Source organism: Aphelocoma coerulescens, chromosome 10, assembly GCF_041296385.1.
Source record: "Aphelocoma coerulescens isolate FSJ_1873_10779 chromosome 10, UR_Acoe_1.0, whole genome shotgun sequence".
NCBI classification, from domain to species: domain Eukaryota; kingdom Metazoa; phylum Chordata; class Aves; order Passeriformes; family Corvidae; genus Aphelocoma; species Aphelocoma coerulescens.
Genome location: NC_091024.1, coordinates 1,434,484 through 1,461,337, shown reverse-complemented (window position 1 = coordinate 1,461,337; position 26,854 = coordinate 1,434,484). Strand labels below are relative to the sequence as shown.

At 44.8% G+C, this 26,854-nt stretch overlaps 1 protein-coding gene across 5 annotated transcripts in view; it reads left to right on the top strand.

Moving 5' to 3' along the window:
• Positions 1-25,073, top strand: part of TNFAIP8L3 (TNF alpha induced protein 8 like 3) — a 46,587-nt gene extending 21,514 nt beyond the window's left edge. Inside the window, exons 1-2 of one of the 5 annotated variants that reach the window (XM_069025577.1) lie at positions 5,809-6,139; positions 22,063-25,073. In XM_069025577.1, the coding sequence (XP_068881678.1) occupies positions 5,962-6,139; positions 22,063-22,625 (741 nt within the window). In that variant the 5' untranslated portion in view covers positions 5,809-5,961 and the 3' untranslated portion in view covers positions 22,626-25,073. Of the gene's footprint in view, positions 1-5,808; positions 6,140-17,543; positions 17,682-21,447; positions 21,947-22,062 lie in introns of those variants that run through there. The other 4 variants (XM_069025579.1, XM_069025578.1, XM_069025580.1 and 1 more) reach the window with 4 other exon arrangements.
• Positions 25,074-26,854: the final 1,781 nt, after the last annotated feature.

Here is a 26,854-nt window from a genome sequence, read left to right as displayed (position 1 = left end):
TGAGTGAAACCAGCCATGAGTTGGAGTGGCTCAACTTTGATAATGACAAACTCATCCCCAGTCCTGTGAGTGCTCTTTGGCTGGTGCCTCACAGACCATCTCTCTTCTGGCTTGCTCCTCAGGGCTGCATTCCCCAGCAGTCCCAGTGCACTGGCTGTGCAAGGTAAAAGAAAGGCAGGGGTATTCTGCACGTGGTCAGGAACCCTACCCAGGGCACATCACTCACTGCCTGAATTCTGTCAGCAGGAGACGTTCCCAGCACGAGCTGCTGTTGTATTGTCTCCCACGCAGAGATGGTTGCAGCGCCAATACAGGTGGTATTTCCATGCCCAGAAAACTTGAGCTCCTGAAACCAACCCAAAGAAATCTTTACTGAAAACCACAGACAGGTCTGTAAGTGCCAATCCCTTAACAGAGGGGTAGCGTGGCAGGGTAATTCCACTCTGTGGGAAGGAGAGTGTGCTCTGCCTGCAGGACTGCTGCACATCGTTTCTGGGATGCTCTTGGAAAGGCCAGTGGAGATGCAGACATGTGACAAACTGATTTGGCTTCCCAAATTCTCTGGCTGAAATTCCTGTGTGTGGCATGGGCAGCGATAGCCACTACTGCAGCATCTGAATTGTCACAGCAGAAAGGGAGGAGCTGGCAGGACCTACAGACACTGGGCAAGGACTGCATTCCTGCATTCCCAGTGGCAGGCTCTGGCAGAGCTCTGTACTCCAGTGTTCCAGCTTTCAAAGGAAGCTTTTGGAAAAAGGCTATGGAACAGCCACTCAGTTTCCACTTGACAGAAAGCAGCAGTTCAGCCCCAGTAACTGTAGATTCTTTTTAGAGAACAAGCCTAGAAATGAATCAGAAAAAGGCACAGCACAAAATAGGCTGCTGTTTCAACTGGCAACTGCAGAATGCACTTGTGTTGGGCTATTTCTGTCTGCCTCTCACAAGAGTAATTTCCATCATTTTAAATCATTTTTCCAAGTTATACAAGCTGGTTTCATTTTCCAGCACTAATCGAGGAGAAACCTTTGTTTAAATCTTGTAAACGGTCATGGGTGAGTAGATGAACCTGTAACAGAGCTAAATAAATATGCCAGATACCCAAACGAGCTTGTTATCTACTCCAGAGTGCTGGAAAAAATAAACAATTCTGATTAGATCTGGGAGTGGCAAACTTCCAATCCCAGCAATAAAGGCAGGTCCTATGTACTCTGGAGCTGACATATTTCTTCAGCACAGAACAAAGTGAACTCTGCAGCAGCAATGACTGTAGCCAGCTATGGAAGGGAGCAGGCACTCCCAAGGAGTGAGCACTCAATCGTCTGCTGCAGTGTTTTCAATGTTCTGTTTAATTTTGCAGATTACATAACGTTTTTTCGGTTCAGAGTGCTTCCAGTAAATTTAGGCTTCTATAGACTTCACTAGGTTTTCATAATTACCTTTCTCACAGACATCTTGGAAAAAGTTCCTGGGTTTCTCTGGTCTGGGTAAGTCCTCCAGGTCTACAGTCCAGGACTCAGCCTAGATATGTAACTTTCTGTAATATGCTTCACCCAGGAAATAAACCTGTGGAGAGCTGTGGAATTTTTTCTCTGTCAAGAGCTGGTACCAGCACGATACCACATGTGAGTAGTGGTGCATGACCTCCCTGTAAACATCTGAGCTTCATCCAGTACAAGGAGGAAAGGGAGTACTTTAGGGCTTAGTGATTTTTTTTTTTTTTTTTAAATTCAGCATTTTTCTTTTTAATTAATTTGTCTTTATTTCCCTGCTGATAAATTAGACATCATGGACTTTCATCTGTCTCTTTGTATAATCTGAACTGCACAGGCACTGCCATGGAAGTCAGTGCTTTCAGCTCTGCACACTTTACTCAGGTTTTTTAACACAGCCGTTATCAAAGATTGAACATCACAAATATAAATAAGCTATCAGAAGTTACAAGCTTTGAAGTTTTGTATAACAACTGGTTCTAAATAAAAGCCAGGACTGAAGCACCAGCAGCAGCACTTGTATGGACAAGAAAGACACCTTTCATGTGGTGGGTACCTACAGAGAGACTCGTACTGCTCAGCAGCACATGAAAGGATGCTGGAGAGGAGACGTGTGAGACTCCACTTGCACGAGGTTAATGCTTCGTCTGTTTGAACCATGAAAAAACAGAAGCAAGAACACAGGACGCAGAGAAGTTAAAAAAAAAAAATCAGCTCAGCCTGATTTAATTGGAAAGCATCACTTGGCTGGCTTCTTTAGTAATTGCTGGAAGCCATCCCAACTCTTTATGCGTTTAGAAGTGATACAATTCAACTCATAAATAATTTTTTAATAAGCGACAGTGCTCCCAAAGTATGTGAGTTAACCCTTCAAGTATGAGAAATAGGGTTGTTCCCTCCATGCTTCATATATTTAGAACATTTTATGACAACAATAATTCTTCTGTTGTGTATTTTAGAAGTAGGGTATCACAATAAATGCATTTGCTGTCCAATGAAATGACAAAGGCTTTGGACAGTAGGTTATAATAAATGCTGAAACAATTAGTGTTGTCAGTCCTATGGTATCAGAGAGATGAAATTATCATTAGGGAAATCTACATAAGTGTATGCAAGATTAGACTTGATTAAGAGGCAGTCCTTGCACTGCAGAATCTAGTGGTGCTGTGTTTACATTGAGAATAAAAAATCTCCTGAAAAAAAAGTATGTGTGTGTAACATGTCTATGCATAAATTTATTTATACATTTGGTGGTGGTTTTGGTTTGTTTTGATGGTTTTGTCTGGGATTTTTTTCCAAAAGGACACCAAGTGTGCATGACCAAGGTCAGTATCAGCTCTGTTAGTCTGAAGAGGAGCACTGAGCTGGATTCCCTATTGCACGGGGGAACAATTCACTTTTTCAGCCAAAATCTGTGCAGCAAAGCTAACTCAAACAGCAGACACAAGGAGAAAGGGCTGACAGCCTGGGATACTTACAGGAAATCACAAGGAATTTTAGAAAAAATACACGCACTTCCAACAATATTTCAACCAGCCAACATTTTCTGTCAAAACAGATTAATAATTCCATCTTATAGCAATGCTAGAAACAGTCCAGAACTTGTAATTTTCCCTGTTCTCAACTGCATAAGTAGATACAGCCATAGCATTTGTCCAGTCTTAAGTCTCATTAGGTGCAGAGTGGTTATTGTTCTTCAGTCAACCTATTCAAAACAAATCTGATGAGAGGAGTGCTCCCTCACGGGGTGTAGAACTGGACGAGTTTGTCAGTGCAGGTGGAGCTGTGCTGGTCTACACCAGAGGATTTAGCTCCTTATTTTTAAGAAAAGCAAATGGGTTCAGAGGCTGGTTCTGTACCTTGGGACAGAGATATAGGAAAGACCACAGATTCTCTTTGATTCAGGGGTTATGTTTTTCTATGACTTCAGTGCAAATTTCAGCCATGCTCTGACTCACCTTTGGGATATTATTCAATATAGCTATTAAACATTAGGTTGCATGAACAGGGTCACCTTAGAACTGGCAAAAATTTAGGACATATTTGGAAAGATATGAGGAAGGGGGGAAATCAATATTTTTTAAATTCAATTTCCCAGTAAGGTCTGTTCATTTAACTCAGAGCATACCCTGTAAAATGACAAAGCTATTTACATTAGTAAGTTTAAGCAGCCTTGGCTGCGAAATCCCTGGCTGTTAAAGAAGCGTGTTTTCATTAGTTTCAACTGGCTGTGGGTTTAAAAAAAGTAACAAATAGTGCTGAAAATCAGCAAGGTGCCAAGGCTGGCAACAGGGAGTCCCCTGAGCCTGCAGCCATTCTAATCAGGGTACTGCTGAAAAGCACTGTTCCGAGAGCTGTTCTCTGGCAATGGAAACGTCTTTTCATTCACTTCTTCCCACTCCAGTGGGGTAGTCAGGACTAACCGAGGAGAAAAGGCTCCTTATGGCAGCTGTTCAAAGGATAAGGATTTTATATTTCTACGTGGAGCTGGCTTTGGTGTTACCAACCCCTGGCAGTTTGTTACAGGAGCTCCAGAGGGTTACTCTGCTCCATTTACACTTAGGTAGCTCAGTTCATTTCTGCACATCTCAGCTAGGGAAAGCAGACCCAGCAGCTTTACTCTGGGACTCTCATGAGAGTGCTGCATTGTGATGTTGCAAACTCTGCAAGGAATCGGAGGAAACTTTTTTCACAGAATCTTTTAAAGGACCCACGTAAACCTTTGAAGATGAAAGTCCATTTTCCTTGTACGACAAAGAAAGGGGGAAAGATTGCACAAGCAGGGCTTGAAGAACAGTGTGGTTATAGTTGCCCATATTTAACCAAAGTACATTAACCAGCCTATGTCATAAAAATGACAGCCAAGAAATAACATGGAACTAAGAGTTTCAGAGATCTTATAAATCATGAGAGTTTGGCAGAATTAGCCTATTATATTTCAAAACTTCTGGGGTTTTTAAACATCCACTGCACATGTTTCTCCATTCTTATCTCTGAAGCTGTTTTTTTTATTTACTGCTTTGCTGACCTGTGCCTGTGGTCTCTTCACTTCTGAAGCAATGTAAAGATAATGCTGTTAAAAGTCACTCCTAAATCTAGCCATTGACACAAATAATTTATATCCCCGTACTCCAGATGATTTCTATTCTTTTGTGGTGAGAAAAAAAATAAACAAAGGGAGAATGAGGCAAGAGCAGACACTGTAAGATTTCAGCTTGTTCCCTGTGAAGTTGTCATAGTGAAAAATAAACATAACTAAAAGAAGTCAGAAAATAGTCCTCTTCATTTGCTGGTTCACTGCCCAGTGAGGAGGATGAGAACCTGAGACAGACATACTTTTTGAATTCAGGGGGCTAATGCAGGCTGTAGCCACTGTGCAGTGCAGGGTTATTCTCTGGTAGCTGTGGGAATTCAGAACAACAACACCCAGTGTCCCGTACAGAGACAAAGCATTCTGAGAAACGGGATGAAGTGCATCCAAAACCACATATGGCTGGTTGGGATACATCCCCTTTAAATAGTGAGTTCCCTCTAAAAGAATTGGGAGAGAGGACCTGCTGGAGGTTAAGTCAGTTTTGGATGAGAAATGTTTGGAGTCAAACCTAAGTACGTCATGGAAAAACAAGCTCTGTGTCATCATACACAACATCATAAATTTACTTGGCCCATTCAGGCCATTATCATTGAGATCAGTAAAAACTTTCGTTCATGAAACTCTGAATATAGCAAAAGAATTCTTATCTGTGCAACAGGAAGCAGAATGGAGTCCTAAATCTTGTTCATATGCAACCTTAGGATCTGCAGCTATTTCAGAGGCAGAGCCCCATACAGCAAATGCTCCTCCACAAGGCAGTATTTTCTCCACCTTTGTGAAGAAAAAAAGGGCAAGTATTTCCTTTAAACATTTTGTTTTCTGTAGTTTATCTGAGCAGATTTCTAGATAACTTTTTCTTACCACAACATCTTGGCGATACATTTCAATTTTTGTAAATTTCTTCGGAAAGAAAATGAAGGGGAAAGCTGCCTCCAAAAGCATATAGTTTCATTAGTTGTAAAATAAAGGACTTTTATGAGTAAGTGTAAAATAAGAAAGCAATTAAATGATACTGGAAGAAACCCTTAGAGGAATATCCAGAGTAAGACACTTCTAGAATATTGAAATATGCTACATTCCTTTTGTCGTGTTGGACCGAGTTTTATTCTGGATTAAAGCAGATTGCTGTACAATTGTCAAGCATCTCTAGAATTTTACAAACCAGACCCATCAGATTGTAAAGGAGATTCATCAGGCTCCATGTGAGCAGTTTACAAAGCAGTATGGCTATTATGACCATCTCGATTAAGAAACTCAGTGCTGCCCTGAATAAATCGTGGCATATCATCACATTGATAGATTTGTGTTCAGAGCATTAATGGCCTCACTTAACCAAAAGTCACTGGATACAAATCTCTCTTCAGCTGCTGTCTCAGGATGCATCCTTTGTGTGAGTTCCAAGAAGAAGATGCATCAGCCAGCCAGGAGCATGAACATGGGACCAGAACACACACAGCAACAGCTGACTTCCTCATTTTTACCCCACTCTTTCCATTTGTCAGAAATCTTGCAACCTCCAACGTGCTGCTTGGATTTATAGGCTGTCTCTCACTAGGTAAGAGGCAGAGTTCTGGTATCTGGAGTTTTATTTCTTTGATAGAAGCTTTCCACAAGCGATTTCTTTGTATATTAAAGTCAGACAAATGTCCACTGAAGCAACATTATGCTACCACCACTGGGCTGCACTTAATGAGGGTTCACACAGTGGGAGTGAGTCTGAGAGGCTCACTGGGGAGCCCATTTGCCATAAGAAAATGCAATTTTATCACAGGCGTATTTTGCATTGGTTGTTAAGCAAGCCAGAAGGGTAAAGCTGCTGCGTGTGCTTTCTCTGTAAGCATGAGAGTATTTAGTATTTGGGGAGAAAATATTGAAAAGGGGCAAGTGGCAAACCATCTTCTGGCTTTAGGCTTGAAGAAAGGACAGACAGCTGACTGATGGGGACGTGCTGCTCCTGAAACAAACCTTGAGAGACCTGTGGGCAGGGAGGGACCAGTGCTGCCAGAAGCTGAGGAAATGCAGATGAGCACAGGCAGGCCTGAATAGCACCATGCCAAGGGGACCTCAGCAACAGCGTCAGGCCCAGAGGAAGAGAACAGATTGCTGCAAAAGAAACTATTTGAATAGACTTGGGTGGGGAAAAGGGAAAAAAAATACTAAAAAAGAAAAGCGGGCCAGCTCTCTCTGGCAGCAAACCCAGCTTCTCTAAGGTGAGACCCACTGGGTTAAATTGCTGCTCAGTTATTTGCCAAGGGAGGCTTCAGCTATATGGAAGTGTAGGGCTTAACAGCATGAGACTAGCAGCTCAGATTAGCACTGGTTAAAAGGAAATAAGAACAAAAGGGCTCCTCTTCCAGACCTTTCCTGTTGAATATGTAATGTGTGATGTCTCTATGCAGAGGACTGCAAACATTCTCTCTTTTGGCTTAAAGCATCCTGGGAAACTTCATCAAATTAATAATGACTGTTAGTAAAGGTTAAATAATTATTTTAGAGTATCATTCAGCTTGATGATAGAGCTTATTGAAGTGCTCCTGCCAGCAGTTTGTTCCCTGTGAGCAATACCTATATTCAGAGCACAAACACTGCATTATCACTCTCTAGGCTTTCTGGTGCAAACCCACAGGAATCTCGAGATTATTTGGGTTTATGAAATAATAGCAATGAATGACACATACACAGTCATTCATTTTTAAGGCTCCTGTCTCCCTTTAAAAGCACAGAAATGTCTCATTTGATCAAAGGCTCTCTGCTTTCTGCTCATTCCTTGTGTGTATTTAGATGTGAATGTCCCTGGCTTATGCTATGGCAATGGCAGGAGCACGAGCAGGAACTACAGACAGACCTTGTTACAGGGAAATCTGAGCCCTGCAAAAGCAGGAGCATGGGAATCCCAGTTCTCTAGACAAGTCTGTGATAGGGCTTGTTAGACATCCCACTCTCTGGCCTATCCCTGCCTGGCAAAGTCCTCTCTGGGCATTGCCCGTCTGCAGCAGAACGTGCCAGAACTGCTCAAATCCCTCTTCAAGAAAGGAATTAACACTTTTCCTCATTGTATAAAAAGTTGAATGGGAAACATCAGATTGGGCAAAATCCAGTTTTTTCTTACAGAACTGATGAGAGCTGGGCAAGAAGTGGATTTTGTCACATTTCTTTGGGCAGAAAGAGCACTGAACCCAGTAGAGCCCTCGAGCAGGACTAAGAAATGCAAGATTAATTCTCTAGGAAAGAAGGACACACCAAGTCCTACAAAGCAGCGAGAGGAAAGTTAGCAGTATTCTCCCTCAGGTGGCTGCTGGTCTATCAGAGAATGTTCCACAGGGTGTTCAGGCTTGGAATACCATGTCAATTCCAGGGGAGATAAGATGGGTCTAAGCTCACCTTTGGAAGCTTTCTAGGTCAGCCTCAAGAAGGTGCCTATGCTTAGAATGGCTCCAGAAGGAGAAGTAACAGGCCAGTGCCTCTGCTTCTTCAGCAGGTACCACAGATATTCTAAAAATTCATGCTCAAGATAGAGAAAGGGCTGCATTGACCAAGCTCCCTTCAGAAGTGTCAGGTTGATGCCTTTTCCTGGTCTTAAAATCAAGAGTCATACACAGTTAGAAGGGGAAAAGGGATTTTACCTTGGTATTTATTCTAAGGATCCTTAGGTGTACACGTACAGGTCACACGCACCGAGATGCACCCTGCTGAGTCTCTGTGTCCCCCCCTCCCCAACATTGGGTATCACATTATAGGTGTTACTAATTAGCAGATCTATCAAAGATTCCCCAATGAGAGGCTCAAGTGAGCCCCCCTCCCCAAGGAACCTTCCCCTGGATGGTTCTATCTTGGTTTACAGAATGTGTTCTGGAGAGGACCTTGGGCTCTGGGGCACACTGATCTCTGGCTACGAAGCTTCTAAAATGTTGAGTCTCTCAGCTTGACAAACAAGTCCAAGAATGTAGGCAAAAAGCACTGAGAATACAGAAGTTGTAAAAAGGTGTAACAGGGGTATAAAAGAAAAGGCAGAAATCTTCATGGCATCAAGGTGTGTGGGTGGAATGGGTTTCTGTTGCCGAGCACAGCGTCTCAGAACCGTGGGACTGTCACTGCATTCGCGGCAGCCGGAGCCGAAGGCAGCAGCTCTGCTGGCAGCTGGAGCAGCGAGATGGCAACAGCGTGTGGGCTGTGCTGCGTTCCTCTCTCTGGGAATCAGCCTGGGCCAGATTCAGTCCTTGTGGAGCCTCTCTGCAGAGACCAACACTGCTGCTGCATTCAGGGGGTTCATTTCTGCTTCGCCCCCCCGGCTGCTCTCGGCAGATCGGCTCCGTGCGCCTCCGGAACCACGAGCGATGGCACCTTCTGTCTGTCTGTGCTCTTTGCTGAGGTTTGTCCTGTCAGGCTTTTCTTCAGGTAATGCAAAGGCAGTGATTTTTGGGTTTTTCCTATGCAAATTCAGTCCTGACTCCTTGGAGCTGCACTGTTATATAATGAGGATACATGTGCATACATACATCCATGTATATATATATATACCCCCACACACCTTGCTGTTACTCACATGCCTCAGAATAATGAAACAGACCTTCTAAGAACTGTCCTGACCATTTCAGTACTTTCCCAGCATCTTTTCCATTTCTGCTTTCCTGAAATAAAGAGTTGTACTCAGAGTGACTTCAGCACCATGGGTGGTTACAGCCACTGCTGTTACAGTGTTATTAGAGACTGATGACAGCAAAAGCATCCCTGTTATCAGTGTTTTCCTCCTGGCATGATGTGTTTTGCAGTATGCATACACACAGCGAACAAGGTAAAAGCACAAAACCAGATTATCTCCATTAGTGTTTATCCTCTGCAGGAGCTCTGACTGTCAGCTGTTATTTGTGCTGCTTGGGTCAGTCTCCTCACTGTGAAGATATTGATGCCATGCTTAGCAGTTTAGTTTAAATCCATAACAAGGAAACCATCATTTGTGGTCAAGTTTCTCCTGCTTGTTTTTTCCCCAAGTATAAATTCAGGACTTTTTCTTTCATTGGTGTAAGACACTAAGACACTGTAAGTTTTGGCAGATATTATTTGTACAGATTTTGAACTGGGAAGGAACAGAATTGACCTGCAGTTCTGCCTTCCCAGGTGTTCTGTCCTTCCAAAGGAAATAACCTTTTGCTTGTACTGTAAGGCTCAGCTTCATTGGCCTAGACTAAGGTTTCCACAGTGGTCATTCTTTATGGCAGGACTGCAGAGGACAAGTATGGAGAATACAGCAGGTGGTCTGGTTCATGTGGAATAGATAGATATTTTAGCCTGTGTCGTGTTTTTCCACAGGGGTGGAAGTCATCACATATCCATTCCTACTACTTTGTGCAGCTTGATCAGATGCTTGACCTGACACTGTAGACAAGCAGTGCAGAGCAGATCACCCAAAGGATATATTAAAGTCCAAATCAGACTTCATTTTCAAGGAAAACAGGGTTATAGATCATATCTGAGGCATAAGGCAACACGTTCCTACCAATAAATCCCCAATCAAGATGCACAAAAAGTTGTGAGAGATGGAGAGTGTGATGAATCCCAGCTGCACTGACCAGCATTAATTTTTTCCTTTGGTCAGGAGTTTTCCATTCAGAATCTGGGTTGGCCATCTCCCCAGCAGCTAATCCTTCTCTAGGGACAGGGGGAAGGAAAAAAAATTGGGGAAAAAAAAGTTACTCAAGGATTCTACACAGCCTAACATTCTGCAACTGTAAAAATGTCTTTTCTTTTGAATAACCAGGCAAACAGTAAAGCATTGTTTAAAGCAATAAGTACATGGAGACTCTTCTAGTTTTGTTGTCCTCTTTGGGGAACAACACTAAACAGCAAACTCTCCTTCCTTCTAAATATTCATGTCTTCTGTCTTTTCAGTTTCATCTTTGCTGTTGTCGACAAATCCTTTCCTAGTGCTTTCAGACAGAAAACAAGGCCCTGGTTTCACCCTGGAGGATATTGACACACTGAGGTTCGATTTTCCTGTAGAGCTGTGCAGAGCTCCAGTGCTCATATGTGGGCAGCTATTTCAGTATAGCTCAGGCTTAATCTCCTCTCGGTTGAAGAAGGGGAAAAAACCCCTAAACTGCAAGGAAAAGGAACTTACTGGTCTCTGCTTGCCAGCAAGGAGAAGCCAATGACATTTAAAAATAAATGTTCTCTTTTAAACTTGTAACACCACTAGTTCATTTACAGCTATACCACTGAACTAAACTCGCTGTAGGTGGATTCTGCACTATCAGTCCTGGTGGTTATAATCAAATAGCACGTGGGGTTTGTTTCAGCAAAGCCACAGTGGGATTGTCTGTTAGAAGTCTGTAAGGAAATGGTGAAAAAAAAACCAACAAAAAAACCTTCAAATGAGTTAAAAGAAACCAGAGCAGGCATAATTCGGAAACTGATATTATCAGCAGCTCTTGCTCAGAAAGGAAGGATGGTCTTAGGTCTTTTATGAACTTGCACAAGCAGCATTCCCATCTGGTTTTGTGCTGGGCTCGTAAAGCTGCAGCACAATCAACAGCTAATTGGGGCTGGGTGAAACAAAACTGCTTCAAGCAGCCACAAAACCCTCACTGCCACAGTGGAGCTTGGATCTGCACCTGAAACCTACTGTAACAGTTCAACACCTGGCTCAGAAATGCTGGTGCTGTCTCCACCCTGCAATGGGACACAGCACTGGGGCAGAGGGAGCAGGGGATGCTTGCTCTGGAAGGCACAAGGAGGGCCACTGGCAGTGGGAGCCATGAATTAATGCAGAGCATTTGCTTTACCCCAAAAGACTTCACAAGTTGCAGCAACTCTTCTGGATCTGTTTAAGTCCTTTTTTACCTCCTGCACATTCTCAGGATAGGAGCTAAAATCTTGGACTGCAGTCAGTGATAAATTAGATGCCTTTACAAATCCAGGCCTTTGCATTCATGGAGGGAGTGAAAGCTGTGATAAACACACAGAGACAAGCAGCACCCACATACCTTGTAAGTAATGATTCTGTGACACAGACAATATAACTAAGCATGACTCAAGGGGAGGGTTCAGGAAACCATTTCTTTAGTAATAGACTTAGACACCTGCAGAGCCACTTCCAGCAGTAGTTTTGGATTGGGGTTTTTAGTGAGATTTTCTGTTTGGTTAGGGAGTTTTGTTTGGTTTGTTGAGGGTTTTTTGAGGGGGAGGATTGGGGTTTGGGGTTTTTGTTGGTTTTTTTTTGTTGTTTAATCTGTTAAGGAACATCAATCCATCACAGGATAAGCCTCACTGGAAGCTCCCTTATGCCCCTACCAGGCTCTCATGCTGGAGCAGGTTTGACATCTTTTGTTTGCTGAGTGACACATCCCAGTCCTACCCTTCCAGCTGTAAGGCAGCCACAGCTGTGCCTCTCTGTGCACTGTCAAACAGCTGCTCCAAATGGGCTATAACCTGTAAGCCCTCCCCTTCCAGAGTTGTGAGCACTAATCAGCATCTTCAAAATACTTTTTAAATTTAGCTGACTCCCCCAAAACACATGCACAGAGAATAAAAATTAGACAATAAACAGTCTATGCAAAAGGCCAAGGAAACCTTGTTTCATTAATAGTGCTAAACGTGTTGTGATCAGTCTGCAGTGTCTGCTCCTGCCTTAGGAAAGTGTGCTGCTCTCAGACATTGCTTGCCATTATTGTCCTCTTCACCTTCCCCTCGTTTGAATTTGTTCTCTGGTATAAACAGAGTTGGGAAGCCTGGCTGGAATTAAGTGTGGAAATTAACATCTCCTCTGGGGTTTTTATTTAGGGACCAACAGTATGTTTTTCCAAGTTGTGCCTGATATCTGGCATTGGTTTATTCCCCTTCCACCCATCACCTTCTTAGTTCAAAACCAAGTGGTCAAGCAACCAAGTACCAAATTAGGAAAACAATGGCACACTCTGTCCATAAAAAAGTATCTCCCTCATTTGCCAGATACACGGATGCCATTAACTGAAATCAAGCTTCAAGAGCCTGCCTTCCCCCCCGCCCCCCTTCCCTTGGCCTCTCCGCACTTCCACACACCCTGTCAGGTGTTACCCAGCCCACCCAGCCCTCTCACTGTGTCAGGGCACTCAGTGCAAGCAGAGCAGACCCAGTGCTGTTGTCAGGGCTTTTGCCTGTGTTTAAAAGCCAAGCCCAAAGCCCCACAAGCAGAGTGAGTGACAGTTGTGCTGCTCACACCGCAGAGAGCCCCGTCCCACGGAGGGGAGCATCCGAGCAGCGTGGCTGGCACAGCTCTGCAGGGCTGGGGCTGCTGACCCCCTCCTCGGAGCTCAGCTCACACAGCCATGACCACTTGGTCAGCAGCAGCTGGACACCTGCTGCATCCTGGTGTGGGTTCTCTGGAGTTTGTTCACCCTGGCCTGGTGTAGCAGAATTACTTCCCCCTTCCCATTTTCTGTCAGCCATCTCATTTTCAGGGCATCTTCAGATCAGCTACCCTTGGGGTCCCAATTGCTTGCTTTCTCATGGAATTTTGTACATCCCCAGAGCATAGACGTGGTTATTTTTCATGCCATTCTTAATATATTGGAGCCAAAAATAGAATTATTCTATGTAAAAGGCAAGGACGTTTTATCTCCGGAGAAAGAGCAGTGTAGTGCAACAGCAAGCAATTTGAAGGCACAAAAATAAACCCTCAAAATTTTCTTCCTGAGAGGATGAGAAATGGGTGGGGGAAAAAATAGAAATTGGTGAAGCAGTACCCAATAGCCTGTTCATAGCTGCACTTTAACTATTTAAAGCACACAGATTGCACCGAGGCCTTGTTTAATACTTAGGGCTGATATTGCCGGGCCTTGCTTTACTAACAGCATATTATTTTGTTCCTACTGGGAACAACCAGCTCCTGCATGCTAAAGAGACTTCTTTGGAAGGGATAGAAAGCTTTTGAGCTGCAGAAGCCCAGGGAAATCTGACCCTCCCGTTAACCAGGAGTGGTGCCTGTGGTAACTGCCAAGCACCAAGCCCACAAAAGCACAGATGCCTCCACAGCCTTCCTCTCTCCCTCACCCTTCCAGAGGAGGGGATAAAAGAATACATGAAAACCATATACACCCTGATCAAGAATTCAAGTCATTCGGGAAACTGGACTGAAAGCCCCCAAGACCTGGGCAAGTGTCACAATGTTCAAACAGCTTTTCAAAGTTTTTGTTCAGAACAAATCTGCCTCTTTGGAACCACTGCAAGCAAGTTCTACAGATCATTGACAAAGAGAAGCTGCTGCAACAATTGCATCTGGATGAAACAGGACAGCTGCAAGAGCTTGAAAGGTTTCACGTGGCTTTTAAACAATACTTTGGCAAGAGAAGCCTTTCTTTCCTGGGTAATTGTTACTTTAGTGTGGAAGAACGTGGTGGTTGAATCCTTTCAAAGAAGCCTTCGAGCCTTCATTCCTTAACAAGATAATTGTTTATCATTCATTATATGCCTGATGCTCCCCAAGAGCCTCTGTCCCTTCTAAGCAATAAACAACCCCTTAGCACATATCAAAGAACTCGTTACTCTCCTGTTGTGAAAATTACATGGCCGGACATTAAAACAAGCATAATTTTCCTATAGAGATAATAATTATTTGACTAATTGGGTATTTTTGCCACATAGTCCCCATGATAGCTTCTTTTTTCCATGCAGTGTCTTCTTGAAAGGACAATGTAAGAAACGTGGTAATTGTGGAAAAGGCAACGGACCTTCCACACAAAATGTTTCAGACACTGAAGTTAAATTCTTCAGTAGTTCCTGCCCAGGATTTTCTATAGAGCCTATACTGAGGGGAAAAAAAACCTCACAGACAATCTGAAGGCCAAAAACTCCCGGCCAATTAAAGATGTGCCCAAGTGCCACCAAGGCATGGGCTGCTGGGGTTTGTGAGCTACCCATGCTAAAGTAAGATCCGGCTGTAGCGTTTTGGGCATGCCCCCAGGCCTCTTTGGTCAAAAGAAGTCTTGAAGAGTAAAACTAGCATTTAAAAAACCCCCACACTAATGTAGTCATAAACACCTGTCTCAAAATACAGGAACAGGATCAATAGGTCATTGCAAGGGGTAGTAACCAATCTTCCCTTGCCAAAACTCTGCTGTCAGTGGGGAAGCTTTTCCTCTGGCAGTGTCAGGCAGAGCTAAAGAAGCTTTTTCTGGGACAGGGATGTTCACCCTTTTCAACGAATTTTGCCATGAGTTTAACGAACTGACATCAAAAGACTTTGAACCTGTTTATAAAATACAGTGGTCAGTTTAACAAAACCTCTTTTAGCTGTATAGTAAAGCTTAGAAACCCAAACACCACAGTATTTTACTCCTGGCAGGCAGACTTTACCTCCTGAGCAGTTTCAGGTAATAGCAAAGCCTTGCTCACACCCTGGGCGTGCCTCAGGGTGCTGTGCAGGCTCTGCATCACTTACACTGCCTGCCAGCTGCCAGGAGCTGACCAGATGTGTTTGCTGCCTTGGCACAGCTTCCCCCTCTGCTACAAAATGCGAGGTGCAGAGTTGACAACGAACACTTGAAAGTTGCTCTGCAAAGATCCCTGAGCTGCAGCCTGGTTTAGCTTTGGTTCTGATTTACATTATCAGGTTAATAAAATTAAAAGCTTTAGTAGCCACTTCCAGAGAGGTGACTGCTGCTTGTGTGTGCCCAGCTGGTCCCTGGCAGGCTGGACCAGGGCTGGGTCCTGACCAAAGTGGCTGCTGCCAGGTACAGCCCTTTGGTTTGTGGGACACAGTGCACAGAGAGGATCCTCCCTGAGCCCCTTTGGCAGGGAGTGGCTTCCTCTGCCACCGGCTGGATGTGAGTTTGCAGGATATGACCAAGCTTAATGTCTCATTTGTAATGTCAAATAGCAGCCATACAGAATCCCAGCATGCTGTCAGCTGTGCCATATATTCCAGGGAGTGCCTGGGAGGGTTTCCACCCTGTGAGCCAGGCTCAGCTCCAGGACAGTGCTGTCATCCACACACCTCTTGCCAGCCACTGCTTTCAGACACAGGAGAGGAGCACAGCCATGCAGTTCAATTCCCAGCCAGCTACCAGGGGCAGAGCTCAGCCAGACCCTCCTTGGCAACTCCATCAGAGCTGATGGAAGCTGCAGCTGAGCTCCTGTCCCCTGGACAGGCTCCTGGAGGCATCACCCAGAGGACAGCAGTTCATCTGCTCACGCTGCACTGCTCCCCTTCTCTTTACAGAAGAGGGCCCCCAGCCTTCCACCACCTCCTCCAGGTATTGAAAGGCAACTCCAGTATAGTACTAGAAAAGTGAATGCCAGATACAAATCAGCAGCAGAAATAAGACTATTCTTTGGAATCTCCAGTCCCCAGGTTCCCAGACAGTGCCTTTTCTTGTGGCCCAGTTGCTGCTCATCTAAAGCACTGAAAGGAAAAATGGTCTTTTTTTCCATTCAGTCATATTTCCTCTGTACAGGGCTGTCGCTGCCATTTCCAGCAGGTCCAGCTTTTGCTTTCAGACGTTTGGGTACTGGTACATTCTCCCAGGATCATATAATTATCAGTCTGTAACCTCCTGTTCCAGTGCGGATATGAGCAACCCTTTTATGCTCACAGTAACAATTTAGAAGTGTTAAAGTTTGAGCACTGGGCCCCTGGTGCTTACACATGTTTAAGTTGGCCCTCCCTGAAAGCTGATGTATTCCATCTGGTCTATTGGATTTCTTGGCTTAAAATAACTGGAAACACTGAATGTTTCTTCTGCAGTGATCCTGTAGCTGTCCAAGAGTAATACACACACTCAGAGCTCGTGCCTGGGCTGCTCAGGATTAAAACACGACAGGACAAGTGGTTTTAGTGGACTTTTTTTCCTGTCTGCTTTTAGAGCTGTTTTGAAATCCTAAGTCCTGTGGTTCACGTTTCTGATCAATCTTATAACGTGTAAGTGAGACTTGATGGAGAAATAGAACACACACATTTGCAGCTCATTTCCTCTAATATTTTGCCTGAATGATGCAAATTAAGCAACTAGATTTTTTTTTTGTATTTATGTCAAGAAAAGGAGCCATTACAGGCAACTCTTTAGGTTGTAAAGAAGCAAGCTGCAACACAGTGAATTATCAACACGAGAAGCAATGCTGGATTCACCATTCAGATATCCACTGCAAGGGCTTTACAACCCAGCTGCCTCATTGCCATTCCCAGACTCCCCCGGCTCAAGGGCAGGTATATCACTAAGTTAAAATACCCAGGTGCATTCAAACTGGGTCACACAAGTCATTAAAACAGCACATTCCTACAACAATTTTCACAACCCATCTATCTCCCACTGTAGCAGACTCTGAGAGCATGCCTGGTCCTTGGCTTGGTCCATCTCCCACAAGCCTGAGCAACTGCTAGCAGCTGGAGGGATGCCCACGTTTCCAGCAGCACTGCTGACTCTTAAAGCCTGTCTTTTGCTGCAGAAGCTGTGCTGCATTTTAAAAGTGAAGATTCAGGAGTATTAAAAATATTTCAGCCTCTTCATCATCTTTACTTTCTTATGCATTTCCATCTTGTTCAGTCAAGATTCAGCCCTTTGCTCACTTCCAGTACAGCTGGAGCACAGATGCAGGGAACCTTTTCTGGTGCCCATCACCTCCCATTCCTGCCAAGCTGCTTCAGACCTGCAGCCTCTTCATGACTTTAGCTCAGACCTTTAATTTAAAACAGCTCAACTCACCTCTCCAGGATGCTCTCAAGACTACTCAGTACCCTGCTCCATGCACTCCCTGGCTGGAAAACACAGCCACCCCAACTGCTGGGAGCTGGGGTCATGCTCAGCGTGGTGGGAAACAAGGCAGAGGCTCCACGTGTGTCTCACTTGAGAGCAGGTGAAGCCAATGAGGTAACTGATCACCCAGGACAAGCTGCAGCAGGCACTGGGGTAGCAGCTCCCAGTGTCAGGTGAAATTCCTTTCTCCAAGTCAGCCTGCTGATACAATTAAAAATACACTGGACAACCTCCACAGAAACCCTTCAGGTCAACTCCTCCTCTCTCCTCTTTTGTGGTGAAGCCACACTCCCTCCAGAGTTCACTTCAACTCAACTTTCAGCCATTAGCCAGGGGAGAAAATATCCTGGCTGCAAAATGGTATTACAGCTTTGAGTAAGTGGCTGACTGGGAGGGAGATGGATTCATGTGCTCAGGAGGCTGGTTTCCATATCCTCATAATTGCTTCCAGCAAATGTTGATCATTCTCCCTCCTCGGCATGGTGGGAGCATCTTCTGGTTGACTGGATTTGCTGTGTGTTTTGTACAGTGGCTGAATGGGGATTTACATAAAAATAGTATTGCTGAGCATTTAGTTCTGACCATTTTGTATTTGGTACAGCCATCTGCAATCAAAATACTTGGAGAATATTACAGATGTTCTTGCATTTTAGTCTCAAAAACTCCTAAAATGTAAAACTCTTACTAGAGTTGCCAAACTTTTTCTGCACTTCTGTTATTAAGCAACTCTGTTATTAAGCAATCATGTTATTAAGTTTAGTGGATGTGAGACCTCTTTGCCACGTTCAGCGCCGCGTGCCAGGAGCTGGGTGGTCACTGGTGGGGAGTGGTGACAGACCCTGGCCGTGGGACTCCCTGGGCACAGGGAGCCTCTGCCCACCCTCCTGCCCACAGCTGGGCACTCGCCATCCCCCCGTGGGAGACGGGGCTGAAGAGCTGCAGCTCCTGAGGGATGGAGGATTGCTGTGGGATCAATCCTGTCACAAGGGCCTTTTTAAACAGCTTTTATCATACACAGCTCTCGAGGTGACAGAGAGAGGCTGAGAGCAGATCTGAGGCAGAACTGGCCCTTTCTTTAGTAAAAACTAAGATGTCAGATTTTCTATAATGGAAGCTAATCACTACCCAACAAAGCAGTTTGCTTGGAGGGTGGTTTTTCATTTTTAGCCTTGGTGTAATGTTCCTGAAAGCTAATAGCATCTATGATGTTGTTGCTGATTTGTTTTGCTGTGTGGAGGAAAGCAGAAAATAGAATTGCTGTATGTAGGAGGTGAAGATGTATTTTGTGTAGTGAGCAATGTGCTGCAGTAAGAAAAGGCTGCCACGGTAAACATGCTGTCCCCACGAAAGGCTGCATGTAATCATGTGGCTAACCACCTGTGATCTTTGAAAGGCAAGGCGTCACCTGGGTGTCTGAGCACAATGTGATTTTGGAGGCAGGAATCCAAACAATCCATCCAAACAGCCTCTCTCGCTCTCCAGCACACGCACACCCCGAATTCGAGCGGAGCCGAGCACGGCCCTTTGAGAAGAGCCCCGCGCCGCTGTCTGGATGCCCAAGTGCGCTGCCGGCTGCTTCCTTCCCATCCCGCACACGCTGGCTGCTTCCTTCCCATCCCGCACACGCTGCCCGCCTCCTTCCCATCCCGCACACGCTGCCTCCTTCCCATCCCGCACACGCTGCCCGCCTCCTTCCCATCCCGCACACGCTGCCCGCTTCCTTCCCATCCCGCACACGCTGCCCGCCTCCTTCCCATCCCGCACACGCCGCCTCCTTCCCATCCCGCACACGCTGCCTCCAGCAGCAGCAGCAGCAGCAGCTCGGGCCCTGGAGCCGCGGCCGAGGCTCTGCAGAGTGCCCAGCCCAGTGGCCGGGCACGCAGCTTGCCAGGGCAGGTGGAGCGCTGCCCTTCCCCTCCTCCCGAGCTCGTCAGCAGCTTCCTGACACGGTGGAGGGACCGTGGCAGCAGCTGCAGCTTCTGTATCTAACAGACACCACAGTGCACAACAATCTGCGTCCCACCAGGCTCTGCCCCTGCCCACTGGAACCTCTTCTGCCTGGCACGGCCGGCTGGGATAGAGCACAGGGCAGCCACGGTGGAGAAAGTAATTCCCAGCTCCTGGAGCCCGTGCAGTGCAGAGAGCAGCACACGGAGGGAGTCGGGGGAGCAGAGCGTGCACAAAGGATTGGGATCTGCCTGGTTTCTGAGGGCTGGCATGGCCGGGGACTGCACATGCCATGGGAGCATGGGATGAAGAGACAGGAGCACAAAGTGGGGAGAGAGCCACAGCAGCAATGCAACAATACATTTCTTTATTTTACTTTTAGAAAGATGAGCAGGAGCTCAGACTCATGCTGTTGAATAGCAGATCCCACACTTGGGACTCGCCATGGAAAAACATTCCAGCCTTAACATTCAGTTAAACTTGGCCTGATGCTTTCCAGCTGTGCTGCCCCTTTCACAGCCTGCACCTTTCTCTGGGAGCTGTGGTCCCATTGCCTGAGCTGCCAAACCCAGGGGTGTCCCGGGAAAGAGACCCACGTTTGAAGGTCCCACTGCTCAGTTTTGTGGATAAGACACAGGACTTTGGGTACACGAACATATATCACATGCTTTTTTTTTCTGTGCAGGACATCCCTCCCTTCTTAAAAGTTCATCAGAAGCTTTTATGGGTCTGTGTTTAAGGTGCTGGTGGCTCTGCTGGTCCCAGCTCGCCCCTGGGCTGTGTGATGGGGACGGGATGTTTCGCTCACCCCAACTGCTGGCTTTGCTTCGAGCCACAGAATTGCAGCAGCTCTGCAGAGCTCTCCCTGCTGCAGAGCCGAGCAGGGCACGAGCCAGCTGGGCTTCACCTGGGCAAAGGGACACGAGGCTGAAGTGTCGTGAACTTCAGTAAAATTAATATTCTAAAAATCTTCTGCAATTATTTTCAGTTTTTGATCACACCAGATACTGAACAACTGCATCCACTTGATTAATAGCAAACACTTACTACAGAAACAGACACTAACAATCTACCATTTCAGCGTGTCAAATGCACATAATTTACTCATCACGGATACTATTTATATACCCACGTACTGCTAAGTGAAAGAATGCTTTCATCCTGGTTTTATCATTTCTAGATTAAATCACAGTTTTTCTATTTCCTCCAGACAGCAGCTCAGCCCCACAATTTTCTCTCCAAATGACAGGCAATTCTTTTAAGCACATTGAATTATTTTTTCCAGGTGGTGGTTCAGTTGAAATTAAATGTTACTCTTTAACATTGCTCAGCAGCACACAAAGATGACAACTTCAATATTCCAGCCAACTTGAAAGTCAGAATTTAACCAGAGGACTTTCGGTTCAGAGTGTTACTTTTACTCCAAGTGAGCACTGGCAGCCAGCACCCCTTTGTCCTGGCATGAGGGTGGAGGGAGCACGGGGAGGAGTGACAACACTCGTGTGCTGAAGGCTGGAAAGGGCCTCAGAGCCCACCCCACCAGCTTAAAGACTCACTGAGGCTCCACAATCAAATAAGCACTGGAAGATTTGATTTTTATTGTCATTTTAATCTCTTAGTGGTTTGATTTCCCAGCAGCTGGTGAAGGACGTGGATAACTCCATCCCCCTTGGAGCAGCCAAGGCTGTGGTGTGGTGGTGAGAAGAGGTCCCAGCTGGCAGGGAAACACGGGCACCTCCTTTGCAGGAGCAGAGACTGAGAGCAGATGACAGGGAAAGGCAAGGAAGGTGTCTTGGAACAAAGACCAAGAGCAAGGAACCTTGGAACAAGGCCACTCTGCCATCACTCAGAGCTCACTGGCTGCCCTCCCCAGATACACACACTCATCACCATCTAGCTGCAATGATAAAGTGCCCTCTGATCCAACAGAGGCTTCGCTGCCCCTGTATTAACCTGGATAATTATTTCATATCCCAATTTCCTTTACTTTGTCCACAGAGGGTCAGTTAGAAGCAAACATTAATGTGAAGAACAGAGGAAGGTCAGATTAATCTCTACCAAGAATTACAGAAGCTCATGGGATAAAGCCCAGCAGGAGTAGCCATGTGCTCAGGTGCTCTGCTGAGTGAAAGGTGCAGATATGAGTAAAAAATCAGAAATCCCTAATATTTCTTTGATAAATGTAGAGCAAATAGCTCAGATGTTTTTGTCTGGCAGGAACCGCGTGCACTGAAGCACCAACATTTTATAAAGATCATATTCTGTAATTTTACAAACTGGTAACAAAAGAGGAAGGCATTTACACTACAGATCAAGGCAAAATAAACCCATGCTCGTGAAGCTGCTTAGCCTAGCTGTGGAACAACAGTGCCTCCCAATGACCAGAGTGTAACTCTGAAGGTTCAGGCATTGCTTGCCACTATCTCATTTTGCTTATCTCTGGTATTTTATGTATTATTTCAACCACAGCATCTCAGTGGATCTCTCTGCCAAGAAAGCTTTCCTATTGAACTACAAAATTAAAAGGCTATCAAAGAATCAGCATATATATCCCCTGCCAGAATATTCTGTTCTTTATTTGCAAGCAAAAGCCCTCAGTGACAGCAAGACCTGAAACATGCGTGTGTGAAACCCCAAGGATACCTACCTGGCTGGAGGGTGTTGGGAGTGTTCCTGCAGCCGTGGCTGCTCTGGTCAGTGCCACGTGCCAGCTCTCAGTTAAGCATATCAGTTCTACTTTTCTTAAATGAGTGCAAAAATAATTCACCAAATTAAATTAACATTTCCCCTTTTTTCTATCCCAAACCAGGTCCCGATTATTTCAGCTCCAAGAATCTTGCACTGCAAGCCCAGAAAAAGATCCTGAGTAAAATGGCAACCAAAACCATGGCTAACATGCTCATCGATGACACAAGCAGTGAAATCTTCGATGAGCTGTACAAAGTAACAAAGGAACACACCAGAAACAAAAAGGAAGCCCATAAAATCATGAAAGACCTGATCAAAGTGGCAATAAAAATCGGGATCCTCTATCGAAATAATCAGTTCAACCAGGAAGAGCTGGAGATTGTAGACAAGTTCAGGAAGAAGCTGAACCAAACTGCCATGACAATCGTCAGCTTCTACGAGGTGGAATACACTTTTGACAGGAATGTGCTCGCAGAACTGCTCAATGAGTGCAAAGACCTCGTGCATGAACTCGTAGGGCGGCACCTGACCGCGCGCTCCCACGGGCGCATCAACCACGTCTTCAACCACTTTGCGGATGTGGAGTTTCTGTCTGCCCTGTACAGCCTGGACGGCGACTGTCGGCCATACCTCAAAAAGATCTGCAATGGCATCAACAAACTACTTGATGAGAAGGTTCTTTGAAACTGCGCTCAAAGGCAAGAAACCAACCAAAAACTTCTCTCTAGAACTGGCCACCCTTCATAAGCCATGGTAGGCAAGCAAGCTTCCTTCCCATCAGTCTTACTACAGTCCCCAGCAGGGCCCAGAATGTGCTCACCAGGCTCATGATGAAGTGGAAAACTTAAATCAGAAAGCTATCGATTTTACTGTTTTGTTCAGATCATTCAGTCTTTTCCAAGGAGCAGAGTGCACAAGGCTGCTGATGTATATTGTTCAGAAACAGATTGCTACTCACCATGATCTTGCTAGCTTTGTGTTCCAGGCTGAACATGCAAACAGAAAGTAAACTCAGATGCATGGCTGTGTAAAAATAGACAGATGAAGGCAAGAGCAATGCATGGAATTTACCCCCAAGGCCCTTGGTGCATATATTTTTTATTATTTCCACGCCAAATGAAAAAGCTTTGACAGAAAGTAGGGCTGTAATGGATTAAGTTCATTCCTTTCAAAAGGATCAGGAATCAATATGAGAAAACATCTCTGATTTTACATGGTATATAAATCTAATAGGAGAATAACACATCATACAAACTGAAGTGGGAGAAAATCTAAAGAACTGCTCAATGAAGCAACAGTTTCATCAGTTTTGTTTTATACCTGCTAACAACAGAGAGAAGGTTTGATTTTAGCTTGAAAAGCAGCTCAGTGGTTCGAGCTCAAAGGCAAATAAAGTAGTACAGCAGTTCCCCCACTCCCAGGGCTTGTGTACTGGGTGACATCAGGTGAGTTCAGGCTGAAGGCTGTGCTGCTCTTACTGTTCTGCCTGACAGAACAAAATACTCTTTGTGAAGATTTTGAAATTGCCCTTGTGAGGAGCAGCACGACCAAGACACCAACATTTACATCCCTGATCCTCAAAGTACTCAGCCTAGGTACAACTCTTGGTTTAACGTGCCCATGACATTTGTGCCTACAGTAATCAGAGGTGGGATACAAAGGAACCCATCCACTTGCAGTGCCTCCGAGTGTAGCATATCCACAACAGTCAAGAGAACAGCCTTAGTGACTCTGGCGAGTTTCTGGAGTGAGTTTTTGTTCAGAATGTTTTCAGTGACTTTTTTTTTTCTTTGAAATAAAATACACTGATGTCTTCAAACTGAAAACATTTTGCAAAGAAAGAGTGGGTTCTGCACAGTCGTGGTTGGACACAGGGAGTGGGGGAGCAGAGCGGATGCTCCAGCTGCCACTTGCAGAACCTGGGTAAGTGCCAACTGGCCCAGAGTAAAAAACATACTCAGAAATCTCTCCTTGTCCTCTCCATTTTATCCTCCAGACTCATCTCTATCTCTGATACTGCAGTATCAGGAGCCCTCTCCTTTCAGCTGACACAGAGAGCAGACAGTGCCATCATCTGGGGGTAACACCTTCCATATCATGTATACTGTAATAGAAAGATGCATGCATCTGAACGTTGACAAAGACCAGAAAATGTATTTGAAAGTCATTCCTCTCTAGAGGAAGCTTACATGGTTGATTACTCATTAGTTTAGGATAAGACAAAAACCATGTTTTTCATTTAAATAACTTCTCAAATACTATGGTATTAAGAGAAAACTGTTCAAAATTCTTATTATCCCTCTGTCTTTCCTCACCCCAGAATAACTATCCTTTATCTCTTGCAACAACAGTTTTTACTGTCATACCTTTATACAGTTGCAAATACACACACGCAGGTCATGTACTCACTTGGGTTGTCCTAGATGGATTTTTACCTGCTCCCAGGAGAACTCATTTGAAGCACAGTACAAGTGAAAGACATTGGCAGAACAGTTTTTAACGGTGTAAATTTCCCCCACATATTTCCTTTAACCATTAAAAGTAGACTTAGTAGCAATGAAGATGGACAACTCCTTTGCAACACAGAAATGAAACAGCAACACCTGGGGTTGCAAGTTCAGCCAGTTGCAGAGCCATATTGACATGCCTCATTACCTGCATTTCTTCCAAGCATGTACTTGTCAGCTGATGCTTTTGAACAGTATTTCTTGTATCCGACGCTCCTGTCCCAGTGCACATGTCAGATTTTGTGTGTTTCATTTGTGGCAAACAAACCTGGGTTCTTCTTTTAAAGCCAGAAAAAGAGATTATTCAACATTCAAGATGTCTAAAGGAAAGGGATAGCCTGTATTTGTGACTTTTTGTGTGTTGCAAGTATCAATATTCAGATTCTGGTATTTTAAACACACCAGCTGAACATCTGTTGTTTTATTTAAAAGTAATCTGAGTAGCCTTAAGGAAAAATATGTTTTCAAGTATTTCTCATACTTGCATATCCTGTGTATTCATTGTTTACTTTTGTACTTGTAGCTTGGTATGTAACAACATTGCTAAAATATGGGCAATGTTCAGGTCACCTTAAATATATTATGTATTATCACATTTGTGGATTAAAAATGTGTGATTACTGCCCTTTTTGTTTCCTTTTGATTTATTTATCCTACCACCTCTGTTGTATCACAAGCACATGTCAGCAGCAAAGGAGCAGACACCACAAGCCCAAACCTCACTCTTCCAAAGACCTTCTTGCAAGTTTCCCATTGTATGTTCAGCCCAGTTTAGCATGACAGGATTTAAGGTGGGTGGAAGACACAGCCCTGACAGACCTCAAAGCCCTGCCCTAAACATGGAGATGCTGGAACCTACCAGAGCATTTTTTGCAGCAAGCATTTATTCTCCTGTCCTTATTCCCAGAAAAGCCAAACTGTTTTGGCTGAAAGAGCTCAGGATTTGCAAACAACTCACATGGCAATTATACTGAAAGCAATGAAATACTGGCACAAAGAGAAAACTGACAACTGCCTTAAAATCAAAGTTTAAAGCAATCTTCTTAAGTGGTGCTTTGAGCCTTCCTGCTGGTAAAACATTGCTGTCAGGTTAATTTTATGAATCACATCATGGCAGGACACAATATTCTTTGCTTCATCACTGCCAACTTTATATAATAAAGACAAAAATGTTAATGTTCAAGGAACTCTCATGGGAGTGACCACTTCTGACATCTTAATGAAATGGTGCCCGTACCACAGAGCATCACACTGAACATGTGATCTGATTTGTGCTAGAGAAGCATTCTCACAGACAGGCACATAAATAGCTGGCCCTGAAGAGAACCAAGCAGCAAAGCACAATTAACTTTCACCACAGCAACAGAAATGCAAAAGCAAGTTTTAACTGGATGACTTAAGCAGGTCTATTTTCATTTTTACATAAATCAATGCCAGAAAAAGACCATGCACAGTCTTACCCACACAGAAAAAGAGAATACAGCTTTTTACTTGTGGGACTCTACAGGAGAGACACACTTTTCTGACATTCAGAAAGCACCAGTGTCATTTATGAGCTACTTGCACGTACAGGAAAACCTCCAGGTAGTGCCATCCATCATAGAAATTTACAGGATGAGGAGGGTTTGGGAATACTTAGCAGAAAGTAATATAATCCACTAGATTTAGTCTGTACCTGGGAAAACACCCTGCATCATACTGCCATGTTGCACTTCCTTCCATTTTCCTGCCAAAGTGTTTGTTTCAATCAAAATACCTGAAAATACTTGGGGTGAGGAGGTAGAAGCTGACAAAAGTTGCAATATGGATCCAATACAATCACTTTGCTGCTGACTCCCAGATGTCCAGAACTCACGGGGCACACAGCAGTAGAACAGTGAGGCCTGCTGGTAGCTAAGGGTTTGCTCCAGTCTCTGCTGACCTGCCAGTTCAGCAAGGTCCCCATAGACTGACTGGCCTCTGGTTGCCTCTTGCACAAACTCCTTCATGCAAACTGCTCCTGTGCTCTCTTCCTTCTAGCCTGCTTCTGTGCACCCTACTTCCCTTCCTGGAAAACAGCTTCATCCTTCAGGATCACTAAGTCACAAAGAAAAGTCATTACACCACTATGGAAGATGAGGATACTCATGACAGTTTTCAATACAGAACTAGGTGGAGTAATACTCCTTTGTAGAGTTACCTCTGCAGCTCTACTTCCAAGACAACTGGATGATGGACCAAGATCAAGATTCCCAGCACAGAAATGCTGAGGTTCCCCAGGGCCTGAGCTCCCCACCTCAGGCAGGACTCCTGCTCCACAGCAGCAGCTTTGTTACCCCAAAGAGCCTGGTGGCTCAGCTCAGGGCTGCAGCCACCTTCGATTCAGCCAAAGGCACACTGCCCAAGCTCCCAACTCCACAGCAATGG